The following is a 25,455-nucleotide window of genomic DNA, read 5'->3' on the forward strand; positions in this document are numbered from 1 at the left end:
CTCACTCTTTTACAACCTACCCAGATGATTTCTCAAGCTGTCAACAACAGAGCTCTTGAAATCATCAACATTTTCTTTTTCAATGTTTTCCGTTACCCTTTTCACTTCTGAAATATAATTTTGTAATTCAACATTTCCTCACTCATCAGAGATGCCAATATTAGGCTCCAATCTCATGGTCTCCGCAATATCCAGAGAAACCTCAGCATTAGAAAGATTTTTTAACCATCGAAATCTAAACTGTTCCTTTTCCTTCATGATTTTACCAACATCCTTTCTGCTAATCCCGCCGCCAGAATCAAAAGAGTGGTCCATAAAAGTACGTTTAAATTAATCATATTATAATAATTCAATCTTTCTGTCAAAATTTCCTTCATTCAGAGCCATTCAACTTATTTAACATCACCTGGAGTCTAGTGAAAAAATCTAGAAACATGCCATGAGCAATCACAGAACTCAGTTCAGTCTTAATTCTTCTAATCATACCCCTTATATAATCCAAAGACCGTATACAGTCATTTATTGAAACAATTAGAATTTTACTTTGAATGTGAATGACATTCTTTGGTATTTCTGTCTAACTCTGTAATTTCTAAAAACTACTAGGGTTCAGCATATCAAGTGAACCCTATTCATAAAACTGTCCTCCCGGTTTTATAAGTGACCAGCTGATCAATTAAAAATGATTGGCTAACTCCCTCCTCCTCAAACTCCCCACCATCGCAGGGGAGGGCATGTAAGGACTACCCCCAGATTACGGAGCTCAGAATCGGTGCACATAACCCTGAAGTTGCAGAATGCAATATTTGCGGAACGTCGGCGTAACGCTGAAATCAAACGCGGCATCCATCTGGCAGCCAATTATATCAATAATCGTGCTCGCGAAAGCCTCACAATTAACTAATCGTGAAATATCTAGGAACATATGCGCAAATTAGTTGAGAAAAAAGAACTCTTCTATAAAGTTTATAATATTGGGATACAATATTAATGGTATTTGCTGGAAAAAATCATAAAAAAGTCAATATATCTGCGCGTCTCGATAATTCTCCAGAAAAATTAAAAGGTCCATTCATCAAATCTTCGAAAATTCATTCGGCGCATAAAATTGTAGTCGGAATTAATGAAATTATTGGAGAAATTTATATTTTCCAAATACTTAAACGTGAATATCTACTGCTGCATGCCAAATGTTGCTCCATTCGTTGATGTTTTTGAAGAATGCTCAAAATTAATTCGGATATCTCTCTTAATTGTTAATTTATTGCGGAACAAATGATTTTTGAATAAAATGTGCACCGACATTCAATTATTCTTTCAATCGTTTCATTCATTCACATACTCTTCCTTAAAGTAATTTATTCTATCTATTCAATACAAAAAAGAAACCACTGATTGTTCTCATCCCGATGATATAAATCCATATAAGAATGATCAAGCTATATTGGGGAAATAATTGACGTGAAATAATTGATTAAATTGTCATAGTGCGACATTTCGCTAAATTATTTCAGCTCCATCAGACACTTGACGGCAATCTACGTCTAGTCAACCTATTAAAAGACGCACTAGCCTCTTGCGCCATATGCCTGTTCAAATTTTCCGTCAGCGCAAGACTACTGCGCATATATACATCGACTATCTGACTTATTTTGAGCATTTTTTTGTTAATTTTACTCATCGATTTTTCTTCATCATTTTTATAACCCTCTTTTATCAAGTACAAATATAATTGGCTCAATTCGCATGGTAATTATTTAATAAAATAATTATTATGACGAAGCCACGCCCCTTTGCGACCTTTTTCGTGGAAAACAAAATCTTTTTACACATTTTGTTTTAAAGTTGGCGGCAATGCGTCGATAATTCAGGCTGCTTTGAAAGTGCCATATGTTGAATATATCAAGAAACAGATACATGCATACATACGTATGTATAGATATGATTTTTAAATATCATATCGGGATTTTTAGATCCGATTTACTTATTTTAACGCAGAAAAAATCGGAAACTCAAATTTGAGCGATTGTAATATTTCCATCAACTAACAGGAAAATATTGATGATCATTATGTTTTCATCGTACAGGGCGACTTGGACAAACTGATTTTCTCCAATAAAATCCTGAGAAAAATATTCTCATGTATTGTCAGAAAATGCACGATCAAAATTAGAAAAATATTAGAATGTAGCTCTGACGCAAAAGGAATGACATGAGCACAAAAATTATCAAAACGTTTTTAAAACGCGCCCTGTACCGGTATCCCTCGTGGAAATCGAGTCGTCAGATTTTGACAAATTATGACATAAAATGTCAAATTCTCACAGATTATGTCCGAAAATTGCGTAGAAATTATGTCAGAATTTGTTAGATTTTGTCCGAATCCGTCATATTTTGTCAGAATCTGAGTAATCTCATCAGAAATTGACAAAATATCATCGGAATTTGGGACGGGTTGGTCAGATAATGTCAGAATTTCTCATCAGAAATATGATAACATCTTATAGATTCTGACAAATTCTGTCATCATATGACATAATATATTGACTATTCTTGAGCTCAAAGTCGTCATTTGATAGCATTTCATCGCATTATATGTCAGAATATATTATATTCCGACATAATTTGCCAAATTTTGACGGATGATGTCATTTATTGGCACATTTGCACAGAAAATGGCAGCCCGGAATGACCGAATTTGTCATTAATTGTCATTTTTTCATAAATTATGACATTATGACATGATTTGACATATTCTTACATTTTCTGGCGGTATTCTTTCCACGGATGATTGTCAGAATATGTCATCATCGGACATCCTATGAATAAATATCATATAATCTGTGATATTATGACAGTATATGCCCTTCGATGACATTATTTGACATATTCTTACATTTTCTGGCGGTATTCTTTCCACGGATGATTGTCAGAATATGTCATCATCGGACATCCTATGAATAAATATCATATAATCTGTGATATTATGACAGTATATGCCCTTCGATGACATTATTTGACATATTCTTACATTTTCTGGCGGTATTCTTTCCACGGATGATTGTCAGAATATGTCATCATCGGACATCCTATGAATAAATATCATATAATCTGTGATATTATGACAGTATATGCCCTTCGATGACATTATTTGACATATTCTTGCAGTTTCTGACCACAGACGATTGTCAGAATATGTCATCATCGGACATCCTATGACATCATAAATATCATATAATCTATGATATTATGACATTTTCTGTTAGGTTATGACATTGATTGACTGATTCCGGCAGTTTATGACAAGCTGAAATAGGACAGAAAATGACATAAAAAAATATATCATATTATGACAAAATAAGTCATTTTCTAAGAAATTCTGACATTTCATGAGCCCTGGCAATATGTCAAAATCTGACGAAAATATTATTGTCATATCATGAGGAACAATGTCATTTTCGGGGGGAAAATGATAAAAAATGTAAAAATCTGTCAGTTTATATCGTTTTATAGAGTTGACATAATATGACATCTGCTGTCAGTATATAACGATGCAATTTCTGACAGAATCGGACATATTTTATCAAATTCTATGAAATTATGTAAAAATCTATTGTTACGTCAAGAATGGGTTACTTGACACAACTTTATTAAATTAAAATTCAATATACTGAACCAAAGAAACAAGATTAAATTCAAAGATCGTCTCGAAATTAAGAAATAGAATTCAAGCACAAAACCCATTTACAAAGGTCCCCTTTTACTTCAATTTTCTAAACCCCAAAAGTATTTGGAATCAAAGGTTGGAAAGGTTCACTTGGAGTAAAATCAAAAGAATTTTGAATAACTTTAAAGTGACTCAATAGAGTCTATATTTTAACAAAACAAGTAGAAAAGTATAACTACAACATTCGACTTACATTCACTGCTCTGCTTTCAGTCGTAAAGTATTTTGTATGTGGTTAAAAGTAATGCCGCACTGAATTTAAGACGTTGGATTAAATTCTTTATTTAAATGAATCAAATAATTAAAAAATATCATAAGACTTGGGATTTCAGAAAATAATTTAGTTACGAAAGACTAAAACGGAAATTAAATAGTCATCCAAGACTATATGAAAATTAAAGGTCGCGAAAAACCCAAAATATCGCCTTAATAGGTCGATAATAAAATTGGAACCGTGTCCAAAAGAAACTGGAGTATACTAACTCTCAGATATGAGCTACTACTACTACTGTAGCGATGATTACAAAATGCAATCGGAACTGTAACTGTCGTGCTGCTATCGCGCACAAGTCTTTATAGTTTATCTAGGAGGGTGTGTCCTCAGAATGCATAGGGAAATTTCGGGGACCAATTACAAATGACTCTAGCCGAAATTTCCCACTCCAGTGGTTTGAAATCTCCTTGTTTCGAGATCAACTCCATCTCTCTACATGAAGATGTTTTTGGGGTGTAGGCGGTCTTTTCTATTCCCCAACAACCAATGAAAATTGTTTTAGGAATGCCCATATATTCCCTCCACAATTCTCTTTTATCTCTTATTTTCAACTTAGCGTTAACATCTTTGTTATTTAATTTTTTTGAAACAATTCAGATAAATTTCATGAAATTTTATGATAAATTATAATTCATTGAAGAAAAATAGTAATCTAATAGTAATTCAATAATAATTCAATGACATAAAAATATTGTTTAAACTTTAATTATTTTGTGGTTTTCCCACGTTGATAATATTTCTTAAACAATTATGATAGTTTAATTAATATCCGAAATGGAAAATTATTCATAAAAGAATCATTCTGTTGTATGATGCATTTTACTATTTTTGTGTCACATGTTCGTCAATGTATATGTCATTTCCTCCATGTGGGAAACGAAATCGTTACTCTATTTTTATATCAAATATTTGTCGTGGGAATTACAAAATTTGGACCCACGCTTAGAATTTATTATCAGNTTGGGAACATTTTTATCGTTTACAGATGTGTGCAGCCGAAATATTCCTAACATCGAGGGGGTCACTTTCCCCGGTTACAGAAGATAATTTGGGTTTCAAAAGTCGCTTCTATCACTGAGATAATTGAATGACGACGTAAGAAAATGAATTTAAATGAATTTTCTGACGGATGTCACACTATCAATTTTCTCATTTTTTGACATAATTTCACATTTTATGTCATAATTTGTCAAAATCTGACGACCCGATTTCCACGAGGGATAAATTGTTCATCTTTCCAAAGTCTACTCAATACATGCTTACGTAAAATAAAGGAAAATACATGACTTCTCCCAGTTTTGTACCACGGGCATGAGACAAAAAGGGTTACTGATGCGGATAATTGTGTACGTCGTGTGCCTTCTTTTTCTTCAGTCAAGAAAAACTTATTTCTTATAAAAAAAATATCAGAAGTTTTTTATTTTTGATAATTTTTATGATTTTTATATTAATATTAGTGTCGAAATACATATTCTGCAAACAAATATAAAAAATGAACAAACGACAAGTCAGTTAGCAGAAAATTAGGATCAACCAAACAGGGCGTCGTCTTGCGTTTGCTTGATCCTATGTTTCTGCTAATTGACTGGTTGTTTATTCATATATTTTGTTTATTTGTTTGCACACTATGTATTCCGACACTAATATCAATAAAAATAGTTTGCCTAGACGTAGATTGCCGACAAGAACCCGATCAAGCTAAATTAATTTAGTAAAACGGCGCACTATAACAATTTCATGAACATCGTAATTATTTGTCGAATATCCCCTGATCTTTCTTGTATAAAAAAAAGAATATACAATTTTTTTTCAAAATATAATTCAACCAAGGTATTGTCTCCAAGGTTAGTCAACACCTTCGGAAGGAGTTTTGAAAATTTTCAGGAACCTTCCTCGTTTTCTGTGGATGCATCCATTCAACTACGCTCATAGAACGGAACCACGAAAACAGTCTTCTACCATTTTTCTATATAGTTATTTATTATGAGAATGAAATACTCAACGAAGTATACAAATTTTACTGATCACTTTTCACCTCGCTATGGGAGACGAATCACGAATTTTAATTTGTTAAGAAACTTTTCCGGAATTTTCGTGAGAAATTTCAATTCTGACGAATTTTAATTATTTTTCCTCAAAAAAAATCAAATACTCGAACCTCAGCTAAGAGACTGACGTGTTTGAATTGTAAACTTACTTTGAAGACGTTTTATTATATTGTAAACTTACTTCAAATTATGAATTTAATTCAGGGACAAATATGTCAGAGTATGCGAATGGCAGCAGGCGGTTGGGTATACGGAAGTCGCTTACTCACCCCTAAAGGGACACAAATATGGAGTAACTTGTGTAAAAGTCAGCCCTCAATCAACAATGCTGGCGAGTGCGAGTATTGATGGTACAACTGTTCTCTGGAACCTCAGGGTAAATTATAAAAATAATTTTTCCTTCAGTCATCAGGCTAAAATGAAAAGGTTCAGGGGAGCTAATTAAGTTTTGATTTTGCTGTAGACCGGATCCAAAATTCATACCATGGTTCAACCCAGTGGCGAATGTGTTCGAGTGTGTCGATTCTCTCCTGACTCTACGTTCCTTGTGACCGCTGGTGATAATGGACAAGTTTGCCTGTGGGATTTGGTCCGTAGGAGCCTCATTAAATGCTTTCAACAACACGAAGGAGCTGTTCAGGGTGTCGCTTTCACCCCAGATTCTAAGTGGCTTTTAAGCAGTTGTACTTTTGGAGTTCTCAATTTATTTTCTGTCCCTGGTATTGTCGATTCGAGTGTGCTCAATCCAAATGGAAATATTAACGTATTGGCTACGGTTGATGATGCCCATGACCTCGGAGTTGTATGCTGTGATTTTTCAATTCAACAAATTGTTACAAGTAAGAAGCATTCAGACAAATTTATTAAACTAGGCGGGAAGCGCGCTTCACGCGCGCCGGCCAGATTGCATGCAATCGATAAATATATTTTTCTATTCCAATTCCCCTAATTTTTACTTTCTACGATGCGTCAAGACCGTTATTATATCATGTTTTAATTTTCAATTATATCATGTTACAAGTTTTAGATTTAAGGAGATTACAATTAAGTGGTAACCCTGGCGGACCTTCCGATTCAGAATTGATTGACCATTGTTTCAGTAATAGGCCGGTTCAGTATATTGATAACTATTCAATCGTTAGTCGACCGGTTGGTCATCGACCAATAATCGTTATCGACATACTGAACCGGTCGGTTCTGTGAATCAAGCCTCGATAATTGATAAAAAATATCATTTTTAAGGTGCGACATAACGTAAAAAATAAAAGCTTCTTCAATAACTTGATGAAAATTCAATTTAATTGGATTCATCGTACCCCATTTTAAGGAGCGGAAGATAGTTATTACAAACGTATATGAATCACTGCTATGTATTGTAACATGATGAAAATCATGTACTGTTCCTCGCCTTAACTGACCGTGGTTCATTTGGGGGAAAATTAGTAATTAAATGCCAGCGGGGAGTGGGATCACCCACGGCCACTTTTGCAGTTTCATTTTCTTTTATTTACTCTTTTTCTTTTCTCTATCTGTCTAATTCTAACGCTATTGCGCTCACCGTAAGTTACGCATGAACTTCGCGACGAAAGGAGTGGAGAGGACGAGTTGGCACACCTATGGGCACGCGCATACCGAGTCTGGGAGACTCACACTAACATAAACGCGGGCGATGTTAGACGCACGCCAGCAGGCAACTCGGGCTTCTACGTGTGGACTCCCACCACCTCACCGATGATTCTGTGGCGCAAAGCTACAACATAAGAAAAACATATGCTACAGCATCGAGCGAGCAGCGGATTATGCTGGCTCCTGTGCCGTTCAACGCGGATCATCATTCTCGCAGGCGAAGCGCAAGTTTCAGCTCTCCGGGACTAATAAACTAGGAATTATCATGGTTTAAATATTCATAATTTAAAATTCACATTTAAACGCGGCTATCCACCCTAATATCAATTGATTGGGGTGGGGAGCAGAGTAGTAAATGGCCGAGATTGGCGAATTTTTTGAAGGAATTCCCCCCTTCCTCCCTCTTTTTTCCAGGAAGTGCACGTGCACTTCCCCCCTTCCCCCCTCGGCGGCATGCCTTTTGAAGAGGACGTCGGCGCGCTGGGAGGCCCCCTGGGGTGCAGGACCTCAAAGTTGGGGTCCAAGGGTCACAGGAAGTGGGTGGTGGGTGGAAAATAACCGCCAGATGGAAAATGGGTGACGGGTAGAGAAGGGGTGGTAGGTGGAAATGGGGTAGTGGGTGGGAAATAGTTGGTGGGAAAAAAATGGGGTGGCGGGTGGAAAGTGGGTGGTCGAAAATTCATGACGAGTAGAAACTGGTAGGCATGAGTCGGCGAGGATCCGGATCTCGCTCCCCAGGACATTGGAGACACCGTCCTTGAGACTCCGTAGAGACATTGTGCTTTCAAAATTTTTTTTTGTAAAGGGATGACAAAGCATTGCAACCACGAATGACGCAAAGGGCAGACAATACGTTCTCTCTCTCTCTCTCTCTCTCTCTCTCTCTCTCTTTTATTTTGAGGACAGTGAATTTTTCGAGCTGATATGGGGCCGAATATATTTTTCTGGAAACTTCTACGTAGCTGAAAAAATGTCAAGGTTTTTCGTAAATGAATAATACAAGGTTTACAAATTACTTTTTCTTTAATTCATGTAAAATGACGAAATACATTTTTAGGCTCACAAATGATATTTTTTTTCGTTCCAATTTAAAATTATTTACAATCCCAAGAGATTATTGTGATTATATAGTCTTTAGTATGAAGGCATTCGGTAAGCCCCTCCCGCAAAACCATCCAACTCGTCGTAGCAGAAATGGAACATTTCACCAAATAATTGATACAAATATCCCAGATTCTCCTGAGGTATTGTACTGTGGAGGTCGTCCTTGGCCAGAAGGTAAATCTCCTCGAAATTGTTACGTATGCGATAGTGGAGTTCTTCTTCCACNCTGTTGTATTCCATATAATGCATGGCAACACTTGTGATCGCCCGCACCAGAGACTCCTTGTATTGTTTGAGAGGCAATGAGTCCAAAAATTTTAACCACTGATCGATCCATGCCGCTTTGTTTTTTAATGTTGTAATGCTTGGGCTCATCATAATGAGGGGTTGCCTTACATCAGCACGTACAAAAGCAACGCAAGGGTTATCGTAGCTGCGATGGAATCTCAGTTTGATATCCCCAAATTGCTTAGCAGGTACATTGTGGACGGCTTTTGGGTGAAACTTCTCAGGATCAAAATAGTCCGTAATGGCTTCCAGATCTTTGTACAGAAGGCCCCATTCCCCCCGTGACATTGACAGCACGATACGGTTGGGGCGTACGGCCATAAACTGCACCACAGGAACAAATTGTCCGAGACAGGTAACTTGTAAACCAACACGAATTTGTTTCGTCTCCGACTTATTAAGAGGCATAACTTGCGATAGCACCACCTGCTGTTCGACACCACTGCACTCTTTTTCGTTGATATTTTCCATGTTAAAAAACTGAAGAGCGAAAATGGATCGACTGGATGAAATACACTGCGAGCAGCCGCGCTTTATAGCGTTAGGTATGAACGTGGGGCGCGCTCAATTCCTCCCACCATTCACATAACAGGCCTATACTCACCACACATTACCCCGACCGTAGGGAGTGCTGCGGCGTCGGCGTCACACATGACCCCCACTACCATGCATTTCGTATGATGTATATTAGCCTCCCCACCATCTCTATCATGCTACCCCCACTCCTATCATATTGCCCCCACCGCTGTGAATTTTTTAAAAATACGAGTGACTTGGATTTATTTTTTGTCAGTCATTCGTGAAAATATATTTGTGACAGTAAAAATGAATAAAATTTGGAGAGATCAAGACGTCGAACTGTTGAAATAAATATCTCCCAGATCAGTCACCAAGTGAGAATTACAGGGAAAAACGAAAGCCTATTGCAGATATGTTGATAAATACACGGAAGATAACAAGTACATACCACCGAAAAACAAGAAAGATCGTGGCGAAAAAAGAAAAACAAAGAGGAAGAGAATAAACAAGTCGAAATTTGTAAACTGCAAGATCTTTGGAACACTTACAACTTTATATTCTTCAGGATAGTCTTCAGTGACGAGTCTCCACCGTTTTTCGTAGAGTGCTGCGTGTGATTTTTCATTTCGACGAAAAGAACAAAAGTTTGAAAATGGTCGGGTCAGTCATTGCTGAAGTGGAGAGAACCTACCAGATGGTAAGTTTTTATTTATAATTTGAGTTATATTATTTGCGAAAATTCTTGTTCGGTTTTTCGTATAAAAAAAAATATCCACATAGTTTTCTCGTTCATAATTTTCTAGGTAATTTTCTAGAGTCCGATTCTCGTGCATTTTTTTTTATGAGAAAGAAATTTTTTTTTTGTTTAAAAATTTTCAGCGTTAAGTTTTTAGTTCAATTTTTTCCAAAATGTTTGCTTTTTTTTCATTTTTTAAAGTCTCTTATGGAGTTTACATGTATTTTCCGTTCGGTTTTCGTCTCTTTTTTTTCGTTTTTGAATTTTTCGATTCCGGTTTTCGTCCAAGTTTTCAGTGTCGAAATTGTTTTTGAAAAAAAATTTTTTGTGAAAGAAATTTTTGCTCGCGTTTTCTTTCGTTGAAATTTTCCGTGTTAGATTTTGTCGTTTTCGAATTTTCCTGTTCCGGTGTCGTCCAATTTTTCAGCGTCAAATTTTGAGTTGAATTTTTTCCAAAATGCGTGCATTTTGTTCGGTTCTTAAACGTCACTTATGGAGTTTACATGTATTTTCCATTCGGGTTACTTCTCTTTTTTTTTCGATGTTGAATTTTTCTATTCTGGTTTTCCTCCAATTTTTCAGTGTCGACATTTTTTGTGAAAGAAATTTTTTATGACAGAAATTTTTGCTCGCTTTCTCTACCGCAGAAATTTTCCGTGGTGGATTGTTTTAATGAAAAACTTATTCGTCGCATTTTCCGTAGATTTTTTGTCAACCAAATTTCACTTTTTTATCTTATTTTCAGATGCATGCGACCAGCTCTGAAGAATCTCCCATCGAGAATTTATAAGACCTCCATAACCTCTTCGGTGGGCTCCCATCATCTCAACCACAGTACGGACAACTGGGACCTCGAGGAGTGAGAGTGAGGTCCACAGCCGCCGGGAGGGGACAATAATAATATAATGTATTTTCTTTAAAAAAAAAAATGTATTTTTAGTCTTAAGTTTCAGTTTGAAGTTTGAGATTCAAAAAAATGTATTTAAAAACTTGCATCTAATTATAATCTAAAAAAATATAAAATTTGCTTAAATCTAAAAAAACGAGATTGTGTCGTGTTAGAAATTTTCGTTAAAGAATAAAAAGAAATTAATGAAATAATAGAAATAATAAATTCATTTCCTGCGAATAAATTCCTTGAGAATAATGCTAAAACAATGACAAAACGAATGCAATCCATTTTCGACTTCGTATATCCGGTCTCAAATTTCTGCTCGATCGAAAATCCGCCCTCATGGGAATGCCGATCTAAACAAAACGTTGGAGCAAACACTCGCACTCGCTGTAGAAATAAAACAAAAAAAATAAAATATAAAAAAAATAAAAATTAAACCAAAACTCCGATCACGCCACCGCACCACGTGACCCCTTTTGCCTAAAATGCGAAGCCATCAAAATTACCCTTCGCGACAAAACTTAGTGAAAAGAAATTCAGTAACGTCTTACATGCCGAAGTGGCATGTCTTTTAGATTGAGATCCTTGAATCAATCACGCGTTCGTAACTTCGGAACCAGTTTATAAGTCCTGCCCAACGTACAAGTGATTGTTTCAAGTAAAATTCAACGAGAAGTATTCTCGCTACCATAGACTTTTAATTTCATTCGAATTTCTGCGCGTTACGGTCGATAGGCTGCGAATTACCTATTACGATAATTAATGGAATTCTGTGCAAAGGACACAAGACAAGTGAACATTTAAATAATATTACATTATCCAATTATTATTAGAATTTGAACATGTGCAAGTGAAAATACGAAAAATTGATTGCCAATAGAATAATTAGAAACTTTCGTTCATTAGTTCGGTCTTTAAAGGACAGTGAAAAATTTGCTAAATCTCATTCGGTTTATGAGTAATTTTTCATTTATCTTGTTGTTTCCTGAACTTCAAAATTTGGTATCAAAATTGTGAAAATAATAAGAGTTCAACCATTATTGGGGTTACTGCCGAACGAACAAGATAATAGAGACAAAAGAGAAAAGTGAGTAAATCAGCAAAATTGATTCTCCCCTTTTCAAACAATCTGGCGCTACAAACGAAAAAAACGTAGAATCCGTGTAGATCAAAATTTACAAGCTGACGATGATTTCTTTTCGATCTAGTTATTAACAAAATAAGTCCATGTTCCCTTTTAGATTTTATCGAAACTTCTAAAGTGTTTCTGAGATAATTGTTCTGAACTCAATCGGTCCGATTATGTAATTTTGCCAATCAATTAGAAACGTCCAATAAAACCAAAATTAAGAATATACTGTAACATGATAAAAAATCATGTACTGTTCCTCGCCTGAACTGACTGCGGATCATGGGGGGAAAATTAGTCTTTTACCCCAGCGAGGAGTCGGATCACCCAGAGCCACAACTGTCATTTTATTTTATTTTATTATTTGACTATTTACCTTCTTTCCATCATTCCCAAGAACTCTGTCGTTCGCGCTAACCGTCGGTACGTGAGCTTCGCGGCGAAGGGAGTGGAGCGGACCATCGGGAAGAGCTACAAGACGGCACTATAGCTGAGGAGCAGCACACCGACGAGCACGCATACACCGAGTCTGGGAGACTCACACCACGTAGGACGCGAAAGACGATCGTCGCACGCCAGCAGGCATCTCAGGCCTCTACGTGTGAACCCCCACCACCTCACCGATGGATCGGCGGCCCAAGGCCGTCCAGTAAAAAACCCATGCTACAACATTGAGGGAGCATCGGATTATGTTGGCCCCTGCGCAGCTCAACGCGGATCACATCCACCGACCGCGAGGCGCAAGTCCCAGTTTTCTGGGACTAAGGAATTTAGGATTAGAACCATTTTAAAAAATAATCAAATTGTCGAATCCCTTGGATTCTTCGCCCTGTATCACGTGATCGGGTGGTGGTAGGAGAAATTGAGGGGTTCCTCGGGGCGATGTACGGCCCCGACGATCACTCTTCGCTGGGATGAGTTCAGCTAAAGGCGCTCTGCGCATTTTTAAGTTTCTTTCGCTCTTCGAGCTGATTTGACTTACAAAAGAAGTCAAGTACTTTGTGGTGTTGTGCCCGGTTGTTGCGGCTTTATTTTCCGACGTCGCCGTCCAGACGAGGCTGCCTGGGATTCTCGCGAAATCACGGTGAGCGTCTAATTTCGTTGTGAGTGCACGCGTACTTCCAGTAGTGAATCCACTCCGCCGCCTATTTTGGGGCCGTTTGAGAATGTACTAAAGTTTGCTTGTGATGCGGCACTCTGTAGCCTTCAGCTACCTCATGATTTGATTTTATTATGAGTAATTCTACTTGATCATTATTACTAATTTTTTTTGTGGGGAAAAACTAGTCCCAACTCATTTGTTATGTCGATCTTCCCCAATAACTTTTTGTCTCGTGGCTCGCGCGTCATCGTCGCTTACGGGTGATTCTCGCGTCTTAGCGTCTCACACGCATCTCTGAAATGATTATTATTTCTTTTAGTTAGTTAGTATCATTAAGTTAATTACAATTTTTTTTTGCTTGTATAGCATCTTTGCTCGCGGTTGTCCTCTCCCGCACGTGTAAAAGATCATACTTAACTCATGGATTAAAAATATTTTTTTTTGTTTTGTAAGAGTTTGCATATTATTGAGTAACGCTCATTGTAGCCTGTTCCCACAGGCCTCCGCGGTTATCTGAGCTAGTTGTGGAACGCGGCTCAACGGTGTGACCTTGTCCTTTGGCGGTTAAAAGGACTGGTGCCCTTTTTGGCATTTATCTCCTCTCGTTATTCCCGTCGTTCTAATTCCGGGTTGAGAGAGTCCAAAGGGGTCGCTGGAAGTTCGTGGAGAACCATGCGTTTGAATCCCGCATACGCGCTTGGAAAAATACCTCACAATACACAGTGTTATAATTATTTCTCATTCCCATCATCTCTTTACACTTAGTACTCCAGATGCACCCAGCGCTTTAAAGGTAAGGATCCACGAACAAGAATCAATATTATTTTATGTAACAAACGAACGAATAAAAGGGTCCGTTTATTACAATTGAAAACTTACATGTAGCTTATATCTACGAAAAAAACTTACTTCTGGTGTTAAAACTTAAATTTAGTTTACTTCTACAAAACCTCTAATCCTTAATCTAATCCCTATTCACTAGTTTCAAAAATCGAAACTATCTTTCATCCGTTTTAGTTTATCAATCGTCAGGTTCAACCGCGCGTTGTTTAGTCTTATATCCGTAGGTGAGGGTTGCAGCGCCATTATCAAGCCTTCGTTTTGGGCCCGTCGCGCAGATAATCTTGCTGTCGGGTTTCGTGATGACATCATAGTACATTGCCCGTCGTATACCCTTGTAATTGATCTGGTAAGGCTCTACCTTATTGACAACGAGGGCACGAATCGACTCGTAGTGAATCTGTTTACGCGTCTCGTAATTAAGCCTAACCTCTTTTATTTTACTAACTACTGCGATACTCCCGTCAGGTTTCTCCACACGATAAGTATAAAATTTAGGGCTACCAGAGACAGAAGACGTAATAAAACTTCCTTCTCCGTAGCCCTCGACTTCATCGGTCAAATCACCTAGAAAATTCCCTAGTGGTAACTGGTTACTTCCGTCGCTCACGTAAATAAACGAGTCTGTATTATAATACAACACGCGTTCTAGCTGTTTTCCTAAATAAGAATATAACTTGAGACGTGCGTGAGGTATTGTATAAGCCGCAATAACAACGTTGGCTTTGGTAGACAGTTCCGCAGCTTCGTTTAAATGTTTCCAGGACATGAAGAGAGTTTTGTTGTCGGCAGGTACAAGCCCTGTCACTTCGATTTCAGGATTAAACATTATGTTGGCAAACTCCTCATATGTTCGAATAATTGCCTTTTTCTTTAAATTTTCTCTCTCCCCAAATTTACCCCAGATACAGTTTAAACAAAGTTTTGCTACTGTTCTCAATCCAGCATTCTTTTGAATTTTATCCTTGTCCAGTTTTATACCTTCTCTCGCCTCATATTCAGCTATATATTTATCCTTGGATTCATCATCTGTGCATTCTGCTGGCCAATCGGAAGCCTCTTGTTTGATTTTCAGGAAAGTGTTTATATACTCGGCAAATAAACCCCCTGTTCGTGTCACAGGATCATAACGCGTTATTTTTTTATACTCCCAAATGTCACTAATTGCCAAAATCTTATATCCCACCTTTACTGCTTTACGAAGCTCTGGGGCTACCCAAGTCCCCAAAAACTCGCGGTCAGTGGGGTCATCATGAGGGCAATTGTCTTGCACTAAACCTTTGCAGCATGACCGACAGAGAGGAAACAGTAGCTTACCGTGTGCTTTGACAGGTAAAACTAGGTGAAATGATCGTCGCGGGGGTAAAATGTGGCATTTTACAAGCCCTTCTATCCGCGAAATATTAGGGCATATGATCTGATAATCGTCCGATGGGAAATATCCTCGTCTTTAGAACATATGGATATAACGAACAAACGTCGACATAGCGAATTTTTTCATTCTCTTTAACATCATAGTGTATTACGGTATTTCCCGTGCAGCCACCGAAAAAAGCATCGCGCGGATCTAATGCATAAACATTTGCTGATCGATGTTGTCAACGAAGTTTGACAACTCGAGATCTGTCTTTTTTTTACGAATAAAATCGTATTCCCACATTTCAATGACTTCGTAACCCAAGTTTTGCAATTCCCGTGTAATTGCTCCTGTTCTCTCATATCGACTCTCTAATGTATCCTTATGGCTCAACTCTTTATCTCTATTAAACTTGAAACACCGTGGACAACCGTGCCAATAACACCCGTGACACTGATATGCATATTTTTTTATTATTTTCAACATCTTCCCAATAACCATCTAGCCGATGCCCTGATTCCGGCCTGTGTTCTCCAGTATGCCCGGCGTGTATTATTCGATGATTCTCGCAATGTTCGCGCCACAAAAGCCATACAATTGCTACTTTTGACAGTGTTTTTCCTAAACGATATCCTCCCTGATGTATAATACCTATCTGTTTTTCTTTCAAGAAATTTCTTTGGAAAATGCGCATACAAGTCGAAGCAATCGTTACACACTCGGTAAAAGGGCAAACATTCCCAGCAATCATAATTATTTTACGAAACTCCACACATGGTCGTCTCAAAACTGTAACATCAATTCTACAATAATGGAGAATTTCTTCACGAAAATTAAACTCATAATTTTCTGCTACTCGTTCATTATACCAAGCTAAGAATTTTTCTCGGTCTTGTATATTCATCGTGTCCGCGCCGTAATATTTCTCATCAGGTATAGGCCCTACACAGTCCCGATTATCTTTTGTATTGAAAAAATGTGGAAAATAACGTTTCGCAATATCTCCCGATCCAAAAGCCTTCGGCAAACTGGCTAGAGCCATGTAGAAATAATTTAAACTATCTATAAATTTATTATCCACAAAATCCATCAAGATAATGTTTGTGCCAGTAATAATTGCTTTAATCTCGCTGTTAATTCTACGCATGACATCCCTCAAAATAAATTGCGAGTCATAACCTTTCGCATTGTGAGCAATACAAACTACTTTTTTGTACGCCTTACCCATCAATGTGATGTAATTGACAAATCCTCGCACAGGGTCCTCGCCATCAAAAACATTTTCTCGAGGTTTACACTCACTGCACGGGCTTTGAAGATTTTCCTTAATCTTCGCAATATCGTCATCGTTCATGTCTGCACAGCGGTCGCACACAGTTTGAGCTACGCAAAGCGTTAATACGTGTATGTTGTCATCATCAGTTCTTTGCTCATCTTGTCTCGTCTCAAAGTCATAGAAAACAAATGCCATGCGTTTCACTGTTAATTTTTTCTTACTTTTCAATGTAGGCATGTAGCATAAATGAGAAATATCTTCGTCCTTCTGGCACACGGTACAATAATATTTATTACACAAGTGTTTCTGAGTTTTCCGATGATGAATTTTCACATTGCATTTTTCACACAATTTTATGCGCGCACATACGGTTGGGTTGTTTTCGCTGAAAGATCCTGCTTTTTTATGTTGTTCGAACCATAATTATCCGTGGAATTCTCGATTACATTCATTACACATTATTCTATCAACGATTGTAGGGTCACAAGGTGGATGTTTCAAATACCTGTCACATGTTTTATCACAAACATGTCCCCGAGAACTGTAGGGCTTATTGCAATGTTCACAATAATATGCAGTGCCAAAAAAGAAGGTAAATTTTGAATCGGCTCTCTTCCACCCACTCGGTCGGATTGCGACCTTCAGGCACAGGGTTAATTCTAAACTCCATCACATGTGTGTCGAGTTTGAAACGAGGGACCCTCTGGCGTGACCTTCGTATTGTTCTCAAAGCTAACGGTGGGCCCTCTACCCCTCCATTTCGGTCAAATTGAGCATCTGAGATTGAATTTATTTTCAATGGTAAGAATATTTTTTAGAAAAAAATATTCTTTATTATTATTAACATAAAATGTGATACTCACCATTGTGTTGATCTAGTAAATCTAGATTGAAGTCTTCAAGGGCTTTGAGCGCCTCAGGATCATTGATCACATTTTTACCACCACCATATTGAATATCCAAGAACTCGGGGTTAAAACTCTCGAATGAATCGACATCAAAATTATCTTGAATTTCAAAATCACTCAATAAGTCAAGATTAAAATTATCGATCCAATTGAAATCGCACTTCAGAGGTAGGGTATTTCCTCTAGAAGCACCACTAGGCCCTGGTAAATCGTTTGGGTCCGTCATTCTGAACAACTTTTAGGAAACTCTGGCTAAATGAGAAAAAAATCAGATTATATTTAAAAAGTCCGTGTCCTACTATTGGCCATAGGGGGAGATGTGTATATCTCCAGTATTTTACCTGTACACGCCTAAGCACATTGTCTTTGAGCAATGAGTTAATAGCCTCCCTTAGCAGGTCAAACGCTTGGGGCCTTACGACACTCCCTGCTACTTTGAAATGCATACTACTTTTTGAATATCTTATACAAGTGTATAAAATGATGAGTTTTTTACAATCCTTAATCAGATGGCAACATGGATACTAGATAGAAACATTCCTTTACTGCCATGATTTGTGGAACCACAGGTTGTGGGAAAACATTTTTTGTTAAAAGATTTTTGAAATAAATTAAACAATGTGTGATACACCGATTGAAAAAGTGATTTTCTATTATGGTGAGTGGCAGAATGGATATTTGGATTATGACAAAAATTTTGTCGAATTTCGAGAGGGTTTACCAAGATCCGGAGATTTTGATGTAAATACCCCAAAATTGGTTGTTGTGGACGACTTGATGCGTGAATCATCGAATGGTATAATAGTCGACTTATTCACAAAAGGCAGTTATCACAAAAATCTCAGTGTTAGGTTTATATCTTAAAATTTATTCCACCAAGGAAAAGGAGAACGAGATATTTCATTGAATACAGATTATATTGTCGTATTCAAAAATCCTGGAGATCGTGCACAAATAGCACATTTGGCTCGTCAGATATACCCAGAGGACCCAAAATTTTTACAGGAGGCCTATTTTGACGCTACATCGGAGGGCCATGGATATTGGTTGGTTGATTTCAAACATTCGACTCCTGAAAACTGCAGATTTCGTACCAATGTATTTCCTAGCGACTCCTATCGCTATGTTTATATTCAACGGAAGGATTACAATGTAAAAGGAGGAGGCTCATTGCGGAGTGTACCAGTCGTTCGTGTATAATGGCAAAGACAACTCGCTCTGGAAGCGGCTGTCTTCGCAAGTCGCTCGGAAAAAGAATACTGCCTTATTACACGCGCTCATTCACGCCCCTCCTAGGTTACGACGAGTAATAGTACAACACGCTAATAAAGATTTGATTCGCTGCATTTGTGAGTGCGCTCTGAATTTGCTGCACGGAAATATTCCTTTGAAAACTGGCGAAAAATCAAAATGGTGCAAACATAAAAAACTTTTGAGGAAGTTGGCCGATAAAAATCAAAGTTCATCCGGCAAGAAAAAAATCATCAATCAGAAAGGCGGGGCCTTTTTACCCATGTTATTGGGGCCTCTTATAAGCGCATTCATCTCGGCAGTTGTATAGCGATGGAGCATGCACGAAAAATGATACTTGTGCCAGAAGATAGTGTGGAACGGCTAAAAAGAAATTCTACACACAATGCTCGCCGTGTTTTAACTGAATTAGTTGAAGAAATTCAGACGTCATCTCAATCCCCTGGTATCCTTACAAGTCGATAGAATGCTCAATTATCCCAAAATTTTAAATTCGAAAAAACCCAAGGACGATCATGAAAAATGGAAATTGTATAATGACGTTCTGAGTAGGTATTTGTTTTATACAGAGCAGAGTAAAGTACCTGTGCAAGAAACGGAGACCCCCGACGAGACGGGGTCTGGCGAACGATACGAACCAAATGCTATTGTGACTACTGTACCTGCAGTATACCAAAGAAAAGCCTCAGGTATATTTGAACATATTGACGTTGTTGACACTAGTAAAAGACTCAAGTGGGATGCAAAAGGACAAGTGACTTTGGATGGGACATCATTAACTGGCGTTAATATTGTGGACCTGATACAAGATGTGGTAAGATGTGGCACGGAAAACATATTCAGCTAGAGGATGAGAACATTTTGCGATGTATCTTCAAAGTCTAAATACACCTCGGGAGTTTCTGGGCAATCCTAAATTTCATCGACCCCCACCTGCACTACCAGATATTAAACGTCGAAAAGAATCTGAAATTTCGGAAGACGAGGACTTTATAGATGAGCGCTATACAGGGAAGGGTGATACACCACGCACCTCTCTTGTACATCGTACACGTAAAAACTTGAAAAAAGCACACATAAACCCTCCTTACAAAGTGGAGGACTCAGGACTATCATCATGACTTACGTTTTAAACGAAGAAAAACTATCGGGGACATATTTTAGCCGTCCAGAGCTGGAGGCATATACGGGGGCTAGAAATATTCTGTCAAAGCATAAAAAAGAAATACCTGAAAATGAAATAAAAAACTGACTTAAGGTACTTCCGCAGTAAATATACTTGGTGAAAATTTCGAAATGGTATAAAGACGCAATATTTGGATCATACGTTGTTGACCACATTAAAAAGATATTCCCAAAATTTCAAGTCCCTGGTCCACCCCACTTTTAAGATATGCATCGCCAAACATTCAATTTTTGTGTTTTTTCCATTTTTGACGATGTATATCTCGAAAATGGGGTGGACAAGGTACTTGAAATTTTGGGAATAGTTTTTGAATGTGCTCAATAATATATGATCCAAATATTGTGTCTTTATACCATTTCGAAATTTTCACCAAGTATACTTACTGCGGAAGTTCCTTAATGCCCAGAATACTTATACACTCCACAGACCTATCAGACGTAAATTTCCACGGTTACATTATACAATGACGAACATTGATGATGTATGGGAGGCTGATTTGGTTGAGTTGAGATCACTAAAGACATACAATGATGGTATTTCATATTTACTTGTGGTCATTGACGTTTTAAGCAAGTTTGCCTGGGTTGAACTATTGAAGGACAAGTCGGCACCGCAGGTACTAGAGGGCTTTAAGCGTATAATAGGAAGGAGCGGTGGTTGTGTGCCTGTTTGTATACAAACTGACAAGGGAAAAGAGTTTATGGCTAGCAGTGTCCAAAATTTTTTCTCTGATTAAAAATTTCGTGTCGCGCGGAATCCTGACATAAAAGCCGCAATCGTGGAACGTTTCAATCGGACATTGAAGGAGCGCATGTGGCGTTACTTTACACATAGCCGAACATATAAATATATGAATGTGTTGGAACAAATTGTCGACTCTTATAACAACTCGAGACATTCATCAATAAAAATGGCACCTGCGGCTGTTAATATCGATAATGCTCCATATGCATGGCGTAATATACAAAATTGGTACAAGTCGGAAAAATCTTGTAAAGAAACCTTTAATTACAAAGTTGGGGACTATGTGCGCATCAGTCGAGCGAAAGGCATCTTTGAGAAAGGATATGAGACTAATTGGAGTAAAGAAATATTCCAAATAACGAAAGCAGTCCTCAAACAATCATTACCAATATACGAGCTGAAAGATTTAGCTGATGAACAAATTGAACGATTTTTTTACGTGCCAGAGTTGGTGCTTGTCAATAAACAAACGGACAACGATGAATTCATAGTTGAACGTGTCATACGCTCTACAGGAAAAGGAAAAAATAAACAAATTCTTGTTCATTGGGAGGGATATCCTGATAAATTTGATNTTGGTGCTTGTCAATAAACAAACGGACAAGGATGAATTCGTAGTTGAACGTGTCATACGCTCTAAAGGAAAAGGAAAAAATAAACAAATTCTTGTTCATTGGGAGGGATATCCTGATAAATTTGATTCGTGGATACCTGCGTCAGAGCTGCATGTCATTGGAAAAAAATGAAGAGGAACGAATTTTAGATGGTACTCCCAAGCAACAGCAGCATGGAAAATCATTCCGATAATACAGCATCAAATTATAGAACATTGCTCCCGAAACAAGTTGAGTTGGAAGGATAATGGGATGTGGGCCTGAGTGAAATACAGTTTCCTTGTAATTTTTTACATATACGTGATAGGAATGGTGCCTCTATCTCTTTGTTAGTAGCGGAAAAGACAATAAGGGCAAGGCAAATCTACCACAAACATTTTTTCTACCTACTGCGGTTTTCAAGAACCTGACCAATCTCATGGGTTTTATGAATAACTTTGCACCCTTGAAGGATCAAATAAAATTTGAGTATTCTACCCAATAAGGCTTTGTGAAAATTGGAAGACATTGCGCCTCCAAAACATGCGGTAGCACAGCATACGCATTAGACTTTTCGGATAAATTGGCTGATATATTGGGGTTTGAGAGGCGCGTGCACAGATTCACAAACGCAAAGCCGTATTTTGAAGGATATCTACCTGCCAGTCGGGCCAGGGGTTTAACTGAAAGCTTGTTCATCTATAGTGACCTTTGTGTACCCTATGTAAGAGGTGATGTGCAGTCATCTCTTTTACGAGTGGTACCATTCAATGCTTCCGGTTATACATATGGAGCCACACACTGTGCTACTTTTTCAAATCCTCATTATATTCCAGTGATGAGATACTCATTTCGCACGATTGAAATAGATATAAGGTGCAATCGTGGTGAAATGATACCATTCGAGTACGGACCCTTGAATGTGACACTTCATTTCAAGAGAATTGATTAACGAGCAAAATGAGTCCATACATTGCATATTACGCGAACCAGGCTGGTGAAGGGTCAGTGGAAAGATAAAATAATTTCGGATGGGTCTACGTTGGGAGCCCATATCAACGGGGCTATGGAATTGGGGCTTTCCTCGGGGGCTCGTTTCGTCGAATTCTCCAAGACATCGAAAACGAGGAAGAATAAAAAGCAGAGAATATTCCAAAAAAGATGAAAAACGTAAAAAAGTGAAAAAAAATAAATCCAAGAACAAGACTCGCGATTTATACGATATTTTCAACTAATCATCATGTCGTTTTTACATTCACACTCTTCCGAGTGCGTGAAATCGGAGCTCGATCTGTTCACTATACCCCCGACGCAGACAAGTATTGAAAATTCTCAATTTGTTTATTATAATCCTGTGTTTACTTTATCGGACGACACCCCAATCGAATTCATCGTACCAGGCCATGGAGAAGAATACATCGATTTGGCATACACTATGATAAAAATTCGAGCGAAAATTTTGAGACCCGATGGCACTGCTATTGTTGAGGATTTCGTCGGTTCTGTGAATAATTTTTTGCATTCAATGTTCAACCAAGTGGATGTATATTTCAATCAAAAAGTTGTTACGCCGCCAAATAACCTCTACGCCTATAGAGCATATATTGAAATGTTGCTAAACTATGGAGAAGATGCCAAGTCCTCGCATTTTGGAATGGCTCTATGGTCAACTGATACCTCTGGCGCTATGGATACCGCTGTAGTTGTGGGCGCTGATGTAAAAAAAAAAAGGCCTAATCTCTCGACAAGTATTTACGAAAGGTGGAAGACCGTTTGATCTGCTGGGACATTTGCATTGTAAGGTTTTCAATCAAGATAAATTTTTGATAAACGGTGTAGAGCTACGTGTTCGTCTTATCCGCGCAAAGGATAATATTGTCTCATGGACGATACTACACTTAATTATGAAGTAAATATTGTGAATGCCTCATTAATTGTTCGACGCGTGAAACTCAGCCCTGGAATATTGACAGCTCACGCTAAAACGCTTGCAAAGACAACTGCAAAATATCGCTTGACCCGTGTTGAGGTTAAATCTTTTGTTATGCATAGTGGAATTATGGGAGAGACGATAGATAACGTAATTTTAGGCCAACTGCCGAAAAGAATTATACTTGGATTTGTCGACAATGCCAGTTTCAATGGAGCGAGGAAGAAGAATCTCTTCAATTTCCAGAATTTTGGAATCAACTTTTTATGCTTCAATGTCGATGGACGCCAAGTAACTACGAAACCCCTGCATCCGAGTTTTACCTCTGACTGGTATCTAGATGTGGAAGCTTTTAATACCTTATTTGCGGGGACTGGAACGCATTTTAGTGACCATGGAAATAACATTTCTCGTCTAGCATATTCCGACGGCTTTTGTTTATTCGCCTTTGACCTGACTCCCGATTTATCTGCAAGTTCTGCCGGTCATTGGAATCTCCTAAAGAGTGGGAGTGTTCGTATTGAAGTACGATTCAACAAAGCAACAGAACAAAATGTAAATTGTCTGTTATATGCTGAATACGATAATTTGTTGGAAATTGACTCAACAAGACAAGTTATTGTCGACGACAGTGGCTGAAAAAGAATAAACTATTTAATAGAGGTTCACCACACAATTACGTTAGTTGCGTCCAAACAGCCGAGCAGCTGTCACACCATAAACCTTTTCTACCCGGGTCACAAGGCCACGACAATTGTCCTGCGTACCATCGTCTTATGAATATACTTGAGCACCTGAAGGTACTACCGCATACCGATGCATCAATTGGAGGCGTCTACCCTGCTGACCGTGTCCCCTGGACATGGTCCGGCCCTGTGCCATCATCACNTCCAAACAGCCGAGCAGCTGTCACACCATAAACCTTTTCTACCCGGGTCACAAGGCCACGACAATTGTCCTGCGTACCATCGTCTTATGAATATACTTGAGCACCTGAAGGTACTACCGCATACCGATGCATCAATTGGAGGCGTCTACCCTGCTGACCGTGTCCCCTGGACATGGTCCGGCCCTGTGCCATCATCACCAACACCGATAACCACAACCAAGCAGGAAGCCACTGGGTTGCCGTTTACCGCGGTTCAAATAGACGAGGAATCTATTTCGACAGCTTCGGAATGCTGACAGCTTTGGAATGCGACACAAGAATCGCTCAGCGCCTTAAGCGAAATTGCCATGTATATGAATGGAGCCAGAAAAGACTCCAAGACATATCGTCTGATGTTTGTGACCAGTACTGCATTACTGTGCTTCACTGGTTGTTCAATGATCGGTTTTTACAATCCTTTCGTAAACTATTTTCTTCAGACACAAAACATAATGATCGCATTATTATTAAAATGTTTAAAAAAATTACTCAAAACCGAAATTGTAATCGTAAACATCTAAGTAAACCTTGTAATGATTTTTCTTTGGCCTCAACAAATACTCAATAAACCCTAACCCAGAAGTCTCGATTATCCAAACACGGCCAACTCATTACCTTCGTTCTCGTAATCCGACAAGTCTGAAACGCCAAAAACCATAACGCTAACACTGGACTTCGGGGACAATCAGCAGCTCATCCAATCCTTATTTCGTGTATTTAGGGCGCCAGCCGATTTTTAGCAACGCGGAATCGACAAACCGCAAACGGAACCGTATTTTCTTAAAACTAAATACTGATCGTCCCCAAAAATCCAATAACGACAAGAAACATATCGCAAACCATACGCAGAAATGTGGATTACGAGGGTACGGGATTTACTCGGCTGCTCAGTGTGCGGGTCGTGGAGAGAGGGGTGGATTCGTGGACGAGAACATCAATTAACAAAACCAATCATCGATCGAGAAACCAATAAACCAATGTCTTAAATTCCAAA

At 38.3% G+C, this 25,455-nt stretch overlaps 1 protein-coding gene across 1 annotated transcript in view; it reads left to right on the plus strand.

Annotated features, from left to right (window-relative positions):
- Positions 1-25,455, plus strand: part of LOC107037460 (WD repeat, SAM and U-box domain-containing protein 1) — a 500,298-nt gene that overhangs the window by 61,720 nt on the left and 413,123 nt on the right. The window contains exons 2-3 of the mRNA XM_015256025.1: positions 6,254-6,425; positions 6,513-6,888. Of these exons, the coding sequence (XP_015111511.1) occupies positions 6,254-6,425; positions 6,513-6,888 (548 nt within the window). The remainder of the gene's footprint in view (positions 1-6,253; positions 6,426-6,512; positions 6,889-25,455) is intronic.

The sequence above is a fragment of the Diachasma alloeum genome, unplaced genomic scaffold, assembly GCF_001412515.2.
Source record: "Diachasma alloeum isolate Michigan unplaced genomic scaffold, Dall2.0 Dall_scaffold_00242, whole genome shotgun sequence".
NCBI classification, from domain to species: Eukaryota; Metazoa; Arthropoda; class Insecta; order Hymenoptera; family Braconidae; genus Diachasma; species Diachasma alloeum.